At 36.1% G+C, this 13,708-nt stretch overlaps 2 protein-coding genes across 3 annotated transcripts; both read right to left on the reverse strand.

Moving 5' to 3' along the window:
* Positions 1-430: 430 nt before the first annotated feature.
* kctd6b (potassium channel tetramerization domain containing 6b) lies at positions 431-5,396 on the reverse strand. Its single transcript, XM_051096695.1, has 4 exons — positions 5,262-5,396; positions 5,035-5,085; positions 4,753-4,843; positions 431-1,540 (listed from the first exon to the last, which is right to left on the reverse strand). The coding sequence occupies exons 3-4, from the start codon at positions 4,777-4,779 to the stop codon at positions 854-856; spliced, it is 714 nt and encodes a 237-aa protein (XP_050952652.1). The 5' UTR covers positions 4,780-4,843; positions 5,035-5,085; positions 5,262-5,396; the 3' UTR covers positions 431-853.
* A 147-nt stretch (positions 5,397-5,543) lies between these two features.
* abhd6b (abhydrolase domain containing 6, acylglycerol lipase b) lies at positions 5,544-12,624 on the reverse strand. 2 transcript variants are annotated; one of them, XM_051096692.1, is made up of 9 exons: positions 12,343-12,624; positions 11,716-11,863; positions 11,331-11,487; positions 11,113-11,226; positions 8,539-8,671; positions 7,789-7,946; positions 7,653-7,707; positions 7,443-7,543; positions 5,544-7,332 (listed from the first exon to the last, which is right to left on the reverse strand). In XM_051096692.1, the coding sequence occupies exons 2-9, from the start codon at positions 11,832-11,834 to the stop codon at positions 7,150-7,152; spliced, it is 1,020 nt and encodes a 339-aa protein (XP_050952649.1). In that variant the 5' UTR covers positions 11,835-11,863; positions 12,343-12,624; the 3' UTR covers positions 5,544-7,149. The 2 variants fall into 2 exon arrangements, with proteins under 2 accessions (XP_050952649.1, XP_050952648.1); XM_051096691.1 differs by having other exon boundaries at positions 11,716-12,624.
* Between the last annotated feature and the right edge of the window lie 1,084 nt (positions 12,625-13,708).

Consider the following 13,708-nt stretch of genomic DNA (forward strand, 5'->3'; position numbering starts at 1 on the left):
TTCTAATAGGTCTGCTGGCAGGACTCTACCAAGTCCCTTACATACAGGGACTACTCATCATTGCTTGGGGTTCTTGCTCACTGCTAAAAGTATATATAATTTAAGTTAGTTTAAGTATATATTTACAGAGAGAGAGACATAGACAGATAGACAGATAGATAGATAATACAATGAAAGTAAGTGGTTACCAGAAACTGTTTGGTTACCAACTTTCTTCAGAATCTTATATTGTGTTGTGTTCAACAGAAGACAGAAACTCAAACAAAGTTTGGAGAAACCTGAGGGTAACATTATGTCAGAAATGTCAATTTTGAGTAAACTATCCCTTTAAGATTTACAAAATTTACCTTTGAAATGAGCCTCTATTGTTTAGCAGTGGATCATTTACAGTGAATAATAAAATAAGACAACTGGCTCATATTGACGCTTTTCTAAAATGAAACTGACGGACAAATCAGTCAAATTTATTTCCATTTACAGCATGTAGACATTTAATACTTAAAGAATGTGTTAGAAATACATGCACGCCAACATCTTGATGCTGCACATAGTGCACAATGACAGATTTCAGATCCGATGGAATGAATGAATACCTGAAACGTTTTCTTGTGAATCTGTTTTGTGGTCAAGGTGTTCATAGATTACTGAAAGATGCTTGAGTATTATCTGAATATGTATTGCAAATGCGTTTGTACCATATATTATTTGAATGCTTTTGCAAAATTTTCTGCATTGCATGGTGTGATCCTTTACATTTCATTCCCTTTTTCCTCCGCTTGGTCTCAACTGACAATGGAATTTCTACAGATTGAAAACAGCAGCAACCACATTTGGTAGCACATTCGTAAATTTGTCAATCTTCTACTTTATACGCTAGCCGGCAGAAAGTCCAGTGGTGCTCCACTGTGTTCTCATTGGCACGCTCGCTCATGTGGTGCACCCGTGTGTTTCGGATTGTGAATCCCTGTTTGGTGATGTAGTCCATGAGGTGGACCCTTAGAGACACCTCTTGATGGTGGTCACATGGTCCAAAGGTGAAGGACACCTGACAGTCTCTGGTGTCCATCATGTGTTTGTTCCACTTAGTGAAGTTGTTGGATATTCCTTCCAGCAGCGAGTGGACCTTGGTGGTTATGGTTAGTTGCGTGATAATAACCGCTACTGGGTTTGAGTATTTAGACAGCTTGCGGGTGCTGGACAATTCTACCACCTGCTCAAAGGTGTCCAGCGGGTACAGAGGCTTTGGGTCATTGAGGCATTGGATTAAAGGTTCGATCTGATAGAAGTCTGCTTCTTTACGCAGAAGGTCCATTTCCATGAAGTCAACAGGAAGCGTGAGCTCCGATGTGCGCAGGAAGTTTAATATGTAGCGGAAAAGCGTCCCGTCCCGATCAATGAAGTAGTTTCCCTGAGCGTCCCGCGTGGTGGGGAAGTCACCGCGGAACATGGCGCCCAGCATGGAGTCTGGGTAACGTTGAAGAGTGGAGATGGAGGTTGTGTAGAGGTGACCTCCAACATTTAAGGTGACTGGGTGAGTCAACTACAAGAGATGGACAAAGGCAGAGAATCATTAAAGGGTTAGTTCACTTCCAGAATGAAAATTTCCTGATCATTTACTCACCATATGTGTCATCCAAAATGTTCATGTCTGTCTTTCTTCAGTCAAAAAGAAATGAAGGTTTTTGAGGAAAACATTTTTCTTTTCACCATATAGTGGACTTCAATGGTGATCAATGGGTTGGAGGTCCAAATTGCAGTTTTAATGCAGCTTCAAAAGACTTTACACGATCCCAGCCAAGGAAAAAGGGTCTTATCTAGCGAAACTAACAGTCATAATTTTTTTTAACCACAAATGCACTAGCTCCACGTCACGTATTAAGTAATCACGCATATGTGATGCAGGCGGAAGTACCGTCCCAGTGTTTAGTGAAGTGAAGTGGGAGAGTGATAGGGGCGGGATCAGCAAAGGTCCTTGAGTCGGGATTCAAACTCGGGACATCTGTAGCGCAACAGTGCTGTATGTCGGCGCACTGCCCACAAGGCTATCGGCGCTGACATAGTTTCGCTAGTTAAGACCCTTATTCCTCAGCTGGGATCATGTAGAGCCCTTTGAAGCTGCAATGAAACCGCAATTTGGACCTTCAACCTGTTGATCCCCCTTGAAGTCCACTATATGGAGAAAAATCCTGGAATGTTTTCCTCAAAAACCTTACTTTCTTTTTGACTGAAGAAAGAAAGACATGAACATCTTGGATGACATGGGAGTAAGTAAATGATCAGGATTTTTTATTTATTTATTGAAGTTCATCACACACAATAGGTTAATTGGGAAGTTTAATGTGGATAATCTTTCACCGGAAAAGCACTAATTAAATGTCACTGTTTGGCCGAAACTGAAATGTTGGAAAAATTCTAATTTTTGCTGTTGGGAGCTAAAATTTCTGGGAAAATTTTTCAGGAAATATTCAAATTCTTTTAGGGTGTGTTCACACTTGTAGTTCAGTTTGTTTGGTTTATTTGGTCTGGACCGAAAAGGAAAATGAAATAGTTGATCCTGATCTGTTTAGCGTTCACAGTGGCATTTTTGACAGCGAACCTAAAGATACAGAACCTAAAGGCATAGTGAAACGTTCACAACCTCATTGGTCAGGTTGAATGACGTATATTTTGTACCGGAACTCGCCTAATGCCATCTACTGGACTAAGCGTGCTCATTGTTGCATGTATATGATTCTATTTTGACCACTTGTGAACTCACAAAGAGCTCATAAAAGGCACTTTACCTCCTTATTTGTCCTCTGCTCATTTTGTTTTGGATACACCGCTTGTTCCCTTTGTGAAATTATGTCGAGTAGTGTCGCATCTTGTCAATACTTTGTGCTTTTGGTTCATTTTATAAGTATTTGGTCCATATTGCATTCATATTTCATTCAAACCGCACCAAAGTTCATTTGGAAGCGGACTGAGTCCCATCCTTTTAGCGGTCTTGGTCTGTTTGTTAATGAGCACCAGGGTTTGGATGGCAGCGTTCACACTTACTCAAATGAAACACACTAACAGAAGAGTTCATTTTAATCGAACCAAACATGACAAGTGTGAACACACTCTTAATTCATATGTTGGAATCTGAATCAAACTGCCTACAGGATTCTGAACTGATATTAAAAAAAGAAAGGTTTGTTAAGCATGTTGGCTTGACATTTTGCATTAATGTTTAAAACACTCTTTAAAGATTATAATAAGGTTACACAGACATTACAGTTAGACAAACCAAGACAGACAGACAAATAGCCCACCTATCTATGAAAATTTGAACCCATTTGAATGTCAGTTATGGAGAAACCTTTGATCCCACCAGTTGATCAGATTCTGTGTCGAGTTTGAAATGTGTGGATGTGGATGTAGTTTGAAAGATTTACATTTGGAAGTTCTCACTGACAATCAATGGGATTTTTCATCATCAAGTACAAGAAAACTGCAAAGGCCCACTCACACCAAGAACGATAGCTATAACTATGCAGATTTAATAATCTGAGTGTCTATTTACACTACGTGCAAATAGTCCACCTTGTTGGCAGAGACTGTTTACACTAACGACGCCCACCAACTTGTGGTTGGGCTAGTCAACATTACAAATGATGCCTGCTAAATAACAGCTCCAGTGGTGTAGGCGATAAAGTGCGTAAAAGAGACTTTTTCTCTTGTCAAACTCATTCTTCTCACATCGCATATCAGACCAGAAAGGCTTTTATGGTCAATAAAATAATGGAAATATTCGAGAAGTGGAAAATAAAGTGCCTCACAGGTGTTTAGGTGTACAGAGGGCTTTATTGTCCCAATAAGGCAGCATTCATTTAATAATTTTAATAAAAATTATAATTTACACTCAATACATTATTATTGCACACTGTTTTATAATGTACTACAATACCGATTTCCAAAACCGATTTGAAAATGAAAACCGATAAAATAATTTAAAAGCATTTAAAGCAAGTTTTTCCTCAGAGCCCTTATTATTCTTAATTTTGACATGATTTTTTATTTTTACACAGACATATTGGTTCAAAATATCGGTTTTCAGTCTACTTGATCTGTAACACTTGGTTTCGGTCCTGAAAAACACACAACGATCGACTGTTAGTGTAAATAGCATCTATTGCTAAGAAAATATGCTATTTTTATTCATTGTAAATATCACTCTTTGCACTTAGTGTACATAGACGCTGCCTTTAATAATCATAAGCGTATGAGAATAGGAAAATCCACACCATAGCTATAAACACAGAGGAACAATATAATTGGAATCACTTTCAGAACTATTTTTTCTAACTGATGAACAATACAAAAAAAAACCTGACAGTGAGAATCCAGATCAGAATCCACTGACATTAAAATGCATGACGGACAACAATGTTCACAGTTATTATTCTTGGTGTAAATGGGCTTTAAGTCTGATCAGTTAAGAAAAACAGCAGCTGTATGAAAAATTGTATTTTAAGTGTTCTTCACCTTGGTCCAAAAAATTGAAGTTTATTTATTAAACATAATGAATTATATAGATACTTTTTCAAGCCAAAATCTGTCTTAATTATTTTGTTCTAGTTAAAAACTAGAAACTTAACTTTTACAATTGTATGTCTGTTACTTTTAATTCTACTTCAAATTCAAATGGCAGTTCTGCACAGCACACAACTGCGGCTAATAAACATTTTGTTACAGTAACTTGTGTTAAATATTTCTCCACATACATACCCTATTCCCCCAGTCCCCATTATCCATTTGATAAGGATAGGTAGACCGGTCTGCCCCACAGAAGAAGCTCGGATATTATACTTGAGTAGACCTGCAAAAAAGACACGTAAACACATAGATTTTACTTGAGAATCTTTGAATACTTTAACACATCCGAAACGACAATCAATGAGATAAACACAGGATGCATTACTGTGTAAGGAAGCTCAATGAATTGGATGCTCAATAGCATGCTAGCTGTTGTGGTAAGGCATGTAAACAGGTTTTCCGAAAAATACTTACAGTTTCCCTCGAAAGAATTTAAGAACGTCCAGCGATTGAGCCCGATGACATCTAACATTTAAAACATAAACATGTTTTAATAAAATTAGGCGTTTTTAGTAACCTTTGCTAACCAGCTATCATTATACACAGCTAGCTGCCTGCTAACTACTAATGTAAGAGTGACAAATTAATAAAATAAACGTTTTTCCTTAAAGCCATACGGTATGGGATAACCCCATCCTTACCTGTCTCCAGGCCTGAGGGGTTTAATCGTCGGTTTTGATTGAGGCTGTACAGGACGCGGAGTGTTAGCTGCTCAAAGACGAGAATACAGCAGCCGCACTGTCACGTGACCTACACTAGCGTACATTAATGGCAGTGACAGGATCACAGCACATCTGGGCAGAAAGAACAACACCCCTTTGTGCTGCTAAATTAATACTGATTAAATGCAATGCTCGAATGCTTTTAGTTAGATGCTTTTAAAAATGTTGCTTTATGCAAATCTCACATCAATACAAAAAAAAAGTGTTATTTATTGATAGAATTTCACCAACAAGAAAGAACCAGAACATTTTTGGACATAGGAAATCATAGTTTATTGGACATGTACCATAGCTGTAACTACTGTACTGACAGGCGGGAATGATGCTAGAAGCACACAGTAACTCCATCAAGATTAATCTAGGATTAACTTATATATAATTAATAAACGTTATATACAACGTAGCCTATGTCTAATAACTCCACACACTGTGCTTAGCATAGTGCAAGCAATATTAATGTTTTAATCCTTATTTTAATATTTAAATCCATCATCACCTCCACCTGAAACAAATAGTTTGTTATATTTTATTGGCAAAAATATTTAAATAACATAAACTGGACTTACGGTTCTCAGTGCTATATAAAATTATAGGACTCAGAATTACTAAGACCTATAGAATGAAGTGCATTGGTAAATTATAATCAGTACCATGGTATATATGAAAGTATTACCATTTGATGCCATATCTCTACCATCTGTATACTTTACAACAAGATCTTATTGGTAAATATTAGTTAATCCATTAACATTAATGTGCAATATTATTTTTTACACCATTTATTAATCTTTGTTAATGTTAGTTGATAAAAATACAGTTGTTCAGGTTAGTTCACACACAGTCAATTAACTAATGTCAGCATATACAACGTTTGATTTTAAAAATGTATTATGTTGAAATGAACATTAAGGTTATTAAATGTTGCATAAGTATTGTTTATTGTTAGCTCAAGTTAACTAACGTTATTAAATTAAACCTTATTGTAAAGTGTTACCATATACTTTTTTTTTTATAAGCGTGATCTTTTTCTTTAATTGATCAAAAGGCTGTTTGCATATGAACATACATACTGCAAAGTTATTGCTGTTTATATTATTTCTCCATAAATTTGTTATATACTTTGGAGTCTGTCATTAATTACTCACCCTCATGTTGTTTCGAACCCGTAAGACCTTTGTTCATCTTCAGAACACACAAATGAAGATATTTTTGATGAAATCTGAAAGCTTTCTGCATAGACAGCAATGCAACTGACACGTTCAAGGCCCAGAAAGTTAGTAAAGACATCATTAAAACAGTCCACGTGACATCAGTGGTTCAACCTTAAATTTATGAAGCTATGAGATTGGTTATTTTAATAAAAATAATACAATTTATATACTTTTTAATGCCAAACGATGAGCGTTTGAGATAAAGTATTTAAATTGTATTTTTTAAATGAAAATAAGCGATCGTTTCGCTAGATAAGACGCTTCTTCCTTGGCTGGGATCGTTTACAACTGCATTTGGGATTGTTTGAAGCTGCATTTAAACTGCCTTTTGAAAGTTCCATATCGGGGCACCATATCAGTCCATTATATGGAGAAAAATGCCAGAAATGTTTTCCAACTGAAGAAAGAAAGACATGAACATCTGGGATGACAAGGGGGTGAGTACATTATATGTGAATCTTTGTTTTGGAAGTGGACTTCTCCTTTAATTTGTGTTAAAATGACATGAGGGTGAGTGATTAATGAGAGAATTTTCATTTTTGGGTGAACTATCCCTTTAAGCATTTAGTAATACATGGCTAATGTCCTGACATGTCTCAGGATTTCTTCTTAGTGCTGGCACTCTCTGTGCTCTGCTGGGAAATGATGAAATCTAAAATGAGTTTGGCTGTTTGTCGTGGTCGCTCCATCACAACAGAATGACCGCAGTTTTCCAGCAAATCAACACGACAGCCCGGAAGAGCCTCCGCAAGCACCGCTGCCCCAGACGCATCCACCACCTGAAAATAAACACAGGAATATCAAGGCTATTACAGTTAACGAAAACCACAAAATAAATTAAACATACTAATGCTTTCTATTTATAGTTACAGTCTGCATGCTTACATACCTGGTCCTGTTTGCCCCAGATGACTTGTAAAGGAGTAGTTATTTGCTGTATGTGCTCATGCAAGGCATATTTTGAATTTTCACTCATAATTTCCATGAAAACTGTGGCAGTTTGGAAAAATATACTTTAGGCAAAGAAATGATTACAACAACACTTTTAGCAGCATATTGTAACATTAAATAGCAAATAACAGCCTATGTTTGTACTGACCTTCATAATAGAAGTCATTGTGTGGTATCCGTACATCCACCAGGCCTTGAAGAATCTATAATGGAAAGTAGATGCCACACAGAGTGTATGAAGGTGTGTTTTGAAACTAGAGTAACTCTACATTTGTTTGACTAACCTGTTGAGGCACTCTGAACCGCACATGAGAACACAGCTTCAGCATCTCCTCCATCTCCTCCGGTGTGGACGGGATAAGAGGAATATTCAACGTGTACTGGCTGTGCTCCACTTCACACATCTGACTGTCAAACTTGCTCTCGTTTTGGTTCTTCAGACCTTCAGTGAAAAACGTGAGCATGCAGGACTGATATTCAAGGAATAGTTCACCCAAAAATTACCGTAATTATGGATTTGATTTTTTCACTTCACAAGACATTAACTGATTGACTGGAGTTGTGTGGATTAATTGTGGAGTATTGTAATGTTTTTATCAGCTGTTTGGACTCTCCTATGAAGGCACCCATTCAGAGGCAGAGGATCCATCAGTGAGCAAGAGATGTAATGCTAAATTTCTCTAAATCTGTTCTGATGAAGAAGCAAACTCATCTACATCTTAGATGGCTTGAGGGTGAGTAAATTTAAATTGAAATCTGAACAACATTTTTTCAGCTGATGAGTGACGAAAACATCGGCAGTCAATCAGAATCCATCCTGATTTTTGGAGCTTCAGCATTTAATGCTGCAGACAAACTTGCAGTGTGAGCTTCCAATAAACAGAACTTTGTGTGTTGGTGTGGATTCTATAATCTTCACTAATCTACTAATCTTTATAGTTATTATTCTTGGTGTGAACGGGCATTAGTTTGTATTTATATTATGTATGTATCAATCCATGCATTTGTGTCAAAGACCAAATATATCAACTAACCGGCTGGGCAAATGAGGGTCAAACCGCAGAGATCTGAGGGATGACAGGCTGCATATACTCCGGCCACAGTCCCACCCATTGAAGTGCCCACCAGATGGAATGGCTTTCTGTTTAGCCGAATGGCCTCTACAAACTGAGAGGTGTAAAAGTAGGGAATATTCACAAATGCTGCCAATACAAACATTTGTGATCATAAAGCAGACTTTACGGCAAAAAGGTTTTCAATAAAGATAAAATGTCATTCCAAGTCGAAGTAGGATGCATGAAAAGCAATATTTAGCTGTTTACATGAACAGGACACAAAACAGGGCTTGAGTCTTTTTTTTTTGTAAAGAAATGGAAAGTTAAAAACAGAAAGGTGCTTAACCTTTTGGAAAAGTTGACTAACAACCACGGGAGGAGTTTTTTTTTGGTTATATTTTAGGTACGCTATAAAAATTTCCTATTCGTTTTACACTACTCTTTAGAGGTTTGTAGGTATAATTTTAAAAAAAATGTTTCTTATGCTCACTTTTGATCAATTAAATATGGAAGCCCATTTCTGCCACTGATTAAAAAATTTAAAAAGGTTATTGCAACTTTTTGTTCCTCACAATTCTGCCTTTTTTTCCTCAAAAACGACTAATATAAACACAGAACTGAGAGAAAGTCAGAATTGTGATATAAAAACTTTTCCGACAATGTAAATTTATATCTCGCAATTCTGACTTTTTTTCTCAGAATTGTGTGATATAAACTCACAATTACGAGAGATAAAATCAGAATTGCAAAATAAAAACTCACAGTTGTGGAAAAAGTCATCATTTTGAGATAAAAACTCACAATTTGACACTTTTCTCACAAGTGCGAATTTATATCTCACAATTCTGACTTTTTTTCTCAGAATTGTGTGATATAAACTCGCAATTGCAAGAGATAAAGTCAGAATTGCAAGATAAAAACTCACAATTCTGAATCTTTTCTCAGAATTGCATGATATAACTCATAGTTGCAAGAAAAAGACATCATTTTGAGATAACCTCACAATTTGACTTTCTCATGAATGTGAATTTATATCTCGCAATTCTGACATTTTTTTCTCAGAATTGTGAGATATAAACTTGCAATTGCAAGTTAAGTCCAATTTTAAAGGGGAAAAGTGATATTTTCTCAGAATTTCAAGTTTATATCTAAATTCTGACTTAATTTAATTGTGTGTTATAAAGTCAGAATTCTGAGATATAAACTCAATTCTAAGAAAAAAAGTCAGAATTGCAAGTTTATGTCTCGACTTTATAACTGTAAATTGCAAATTTATCTAACGCAATTCTGGCTTTTTAACTTGCAATTTCAAGTTTATATCACGTAATTCTGTGAGGCCTTAAAATCCACTATGGCCTTATATACATAAAATATATATAAAATGTATTTTTTATAGCTGTATATGCAAAAATATTACATAATTTGACATCATTTACATAACTATTCAATTGTTGTAATAACTATTTTTAACTATTAAGAAATTTTAATACCAAATCCTTTGTCCGAGTCCATATACTTAACTTAATTTAAAGAGGTCATCGGATGCCCATTTTCCACAAGTTGATATGATTCTTTAGGGTCTTAATGAAAAGTCTATAATATACTTTTGTTAAAAATTCTCAATGGTTGTGTAAAACAACACCCTTTTTACCTTGCCAAAATCAGCTTTGCAAAAATCATCTCATTCTGGTCGAGGCTGCTTTAAATGCAAATGAGCTCTGCTCACCCCGCCCCTCTCTTCTCTCTGTGAAGTGACGAGCCTGTTTACTTTAGCCGCATTTAGCTGCGTTTAGCTGCTAAACTTGCTAACTAGCACTTTATTAGGAAAGACAATCGCAAAGATTCATAAAAAAACCCTAATACTCACTTCTGCTGTAAGTGAAGCTGGATCATGAATTATTCACGTGAACATAGATGCATTTATGTAGATCGGGAGGTGCATTCCCTTCACAAACAAACGTAATCCACTGCATCTTCAGCGGTTTAGATGTCAGGAGTAAACAACGACCACTACGTTCATTATTACATCCAGCAACACAATACCTCAATCGCTTAATCAGAGATATTCTTGTCTAACTAACATCCCTGCTCCGGCATTAAAACAAAAGAGGTCGAACTGTTACAGCTGATCTGAGGTAAAACGCTCGTGTCAATCAAATATCGTGGGAGCGGCCTCTGTCTGTGTGATGCCACACCAACAGGCATCTGAGAATGGCTCGATTTTAAAAAGGGAATATTATTTTTACAGATTAATTGAAAACCACTGCATGGATTTTTATCATTACAGGGTAGATTTGTACATACACTGCCAACACACATTAATGTTCAAACAACATGAAAAAGTGAACTTAGCATCCGATGACCCCTTTCTGCTACTCTGTTACCAATCTAGCAGTTTATTATTTTTAAAATCTTGTGTATTATGGTTATGTCATGTTTATTGCTAGATAATAATATAAGGGTTTAAACTGTATGTTCAAAAGTTTAATAATTAAATAATTAAACACCTATTTGTACCCCATACATAGAAAACCATGCCCATCCAGCCATTACCTGCCGTATTCTCTTGACCTGGCCCTGGATTGAATAGTCATCTGTGTTGGTGCGTGTTGTACCCTCATGCCCCGGCATGTCGACACACAGCAAGTGGAGATGTTTGGGAAGGTACTGTTTAAGATGAAGACACAAACTGCTTATCGCTGTTATACAGAACAACATACATGGCATTTTCATTTTGTACCTCACAGACAGGCCATGTAAACATACTGCACCTTCACCATAGGGAGCCAAGTGTCCTTGTGAGCAGAGAAGTCGTGCAGCATGAGTACAGACGGCCTGAGGCCTGGTTTCCCCCTGTATGAGTAACAGAAGCGATAACCCCCACAGTCTGCATAATGTACCTGCAGACCCAGAGTTCTCCTCCAGTACCTCCACAAACAAATGACATCCGTTAAAAATCTATATAGACAAAATGAACAAATGTATAACTACAAAAGATGCATGTACTGTAAACACATGCATGTACATTTTCCATCCATTTGTATTCTAACAATTTAATAAACTTAATGTCTCACAACTGTGGGCTTCAGTTTTGAAGGACATTTACATTTTAACTTTGTAATGTGCATGTATATAGTGTTTATGAGTGGTATTTACCAGTAATAGACTTTGATGAGTGATGATGGCCACAGCATAAAAGAGGCCATGAAAAGGAGGAGAGGGATGGCAAGAGTCCCTGCAGCAATGGCAAACATATTCACCATATCCTGATCCATGGCAACTTTGTTTTTATCTACTAAACACCCTGCAGAACAAAACGGCACACCATTACAAGCAGAAATGCTGAAATGACTGGCAAATATTATACATGCTTGGGAATGATACCTTTGTTGTCCTGCTATAAGCCACCATATGTACAGATGAGACTGAATGAGGGTGAGGGATGGGGGAGGGTCTGGCAGCATCTGTTTGTGTCTAATCAATACATGTAACCTAGATATCTCACCATGCGCTTTAAATATTTACATGACCATCCTTTTATCCCTTTAATTTTAGTATCACTGCCTAAAAATGTATATTCAGACACATTTCAATTCCAAACATATCTACAAATACAATATTTAATAATAATAAATAGAGCAATTCTAAGAGGGTCCGTCACACCGTGATGCTTGTGCCCTAACTATTTAATAAGACAACTAAACCTTTGAGTTTAAAAGTATAAATCATTCAAATAATGACTCAACAAACAGATCTGGAACAATTTGAGAGGAATGAACTTACTTCATAAGGTTAATCCTACATTGACATCAGTCAGTGAAGTCAGGTCTAATCAAGCAGTTTCAAATGACAGATACTAAATGTCCCATTTAGACAACATACTGTAGGCTGGTTAGTGTGCCGTCTGTCCTTATAACTTAATAAAAGCCCATGTCAGCTGTCTGCTTTCCCCAGTGAACACTGAGATGGCATCCAGAGAAAACTCTATGTGGTGATCCCGTGATCTCAAGAAATCAATGAGTTCAGATGGAAAATGCAATATTCCTCTTACTCAAAAAAAAAAAAAAAAAAAAAAAAAAGAAAAAGTAAATAAAATAATAAATAAATAAAATACATATGAAGATACAGAGCTGTTTTTTAATAACAGACTAATACGAATTTCATATCACATGTACATTTTCCCAGATATATTCCATTTGACATTTAAAGCCATTTGGTTGCATTTATGTTAATAGCACATTTATGTCAACATCTTTCAGAAATTTGTAAACATTGACAAGATTTGAGCAGTTATGGAAGCAAACATTTGTTTGGAGTTGAAATTAAAATGTGTGATTTCAACCAGCCATTTAGTTTTGCATTAAATATAGTGAACGTTAAATCTATTGGGAGAATATAATTTTTAAAATATAATATTATAAAATAATAATAATAATAATAATAATAATAATTCATACTAAGTGTACACTACTCTTTTACTGTTCTGACTGGGGTAAGTAAGTTTTTTAATACTTAACACTTTATCAAGATTAATACTTTAATACTTTCATCAAGCAGGGATGCATTAAATTGATTTTACGTTATTAAAAAATGAAAACTAAAATGTAAATGCTTTTCTTTTGGACTTTCTATTTATCAAAGGATCCTGAAAGAATGCACAAAAACATGAAGCAGCACAGCTGTTTTTAATATCGATGATAAGAATAGTTTCTTGAGCAGCAAATCAGCATATCAGAATTATTTCTGAAGTATCATTGACACTGAAGACTGGAGTAATTCAGCTTTAGCATCAAAGGAATAAATTAGATGTTAAATGAAAGCTGCAAGCAGCGTTTAAAGGGCCCTCACACCCGGGCTCACCACCACCCGGTGGCTTTAGGAAAACAGTGAATGGTGAGCAATATACATTTAAAGTAGTAAATATTGCAGAAATATGTCAAAGTCATTTATATGTGTGAAACTTCCTGCAGCCAGCTGATGGCGCTATGACTATAACTGGATATTGGCATGTAGATGTCTTCAGACCAGCACTTTTATTAAACATATAAAGTTTGATGCAGATTAAACATGGCATGTTTGAGTTAGTACAAAGCATGATGTATCCTGTTGGCGCCCGTTGACCTATCCAGGTGACGCTGTGATTTGATCT

This window comes from Labeo rohita, chromosome 23 (assembly GCF_022985175.1).
Source record: "Labeo rohita strain BAU-BD-2019 chromosome 23, IGBB_LRoh.1.0, whole genome shotgun sequence".
In the NCBI taxonomy this organism is placed as follows: Eukaryota; Metazoa; Chordata; class Actinopteri; order Cypriniformes; family Cyprinidae; genus Labeo; species Labeo rohita.

What these genes read in the sequence shown, in the direction of transcription:
- kctd6b (XM_051096695.1), bottom strand. Translation starts at nt 4,779, where the DNA reads ATGGATAATGGGGACTGGGGGAATAGG. An exon ending in ATGGGGACTGGGGGAATAGG is followed by an intron (nt 1,541 to 4,752) that starts GTATGTATGTGG and finishes CATCTCTTGTAG; the next exon opens with TTGACTCACCCAGTCACCTT.
- abhd6b (XM_051096691.1), bottom strand. Translation starts at nt 12,023, where the DNA reads ATGCTGCCAGACCCTCCCCCATCCCTCACCCTCATTCAGTCTCATCTG. An exon ending in CAATGACTTCTATTATGAAG is followed by an intron (nt 7,544 to 7,652) that starts GTCAGTACAAAC and finishes AAACTGCCACAG; the next exon opens with TTTTCATGGAAATTATGAGT. An exon ending in TCTGGGGCAAACAGGACCAG is followed by an intron (nt 7,333 to 7,442) that starts GTATGTAAGCAT and finishes GTTTATTTTCAG; the next exon opens with GTGGTGGATGCGTCTGGGGC.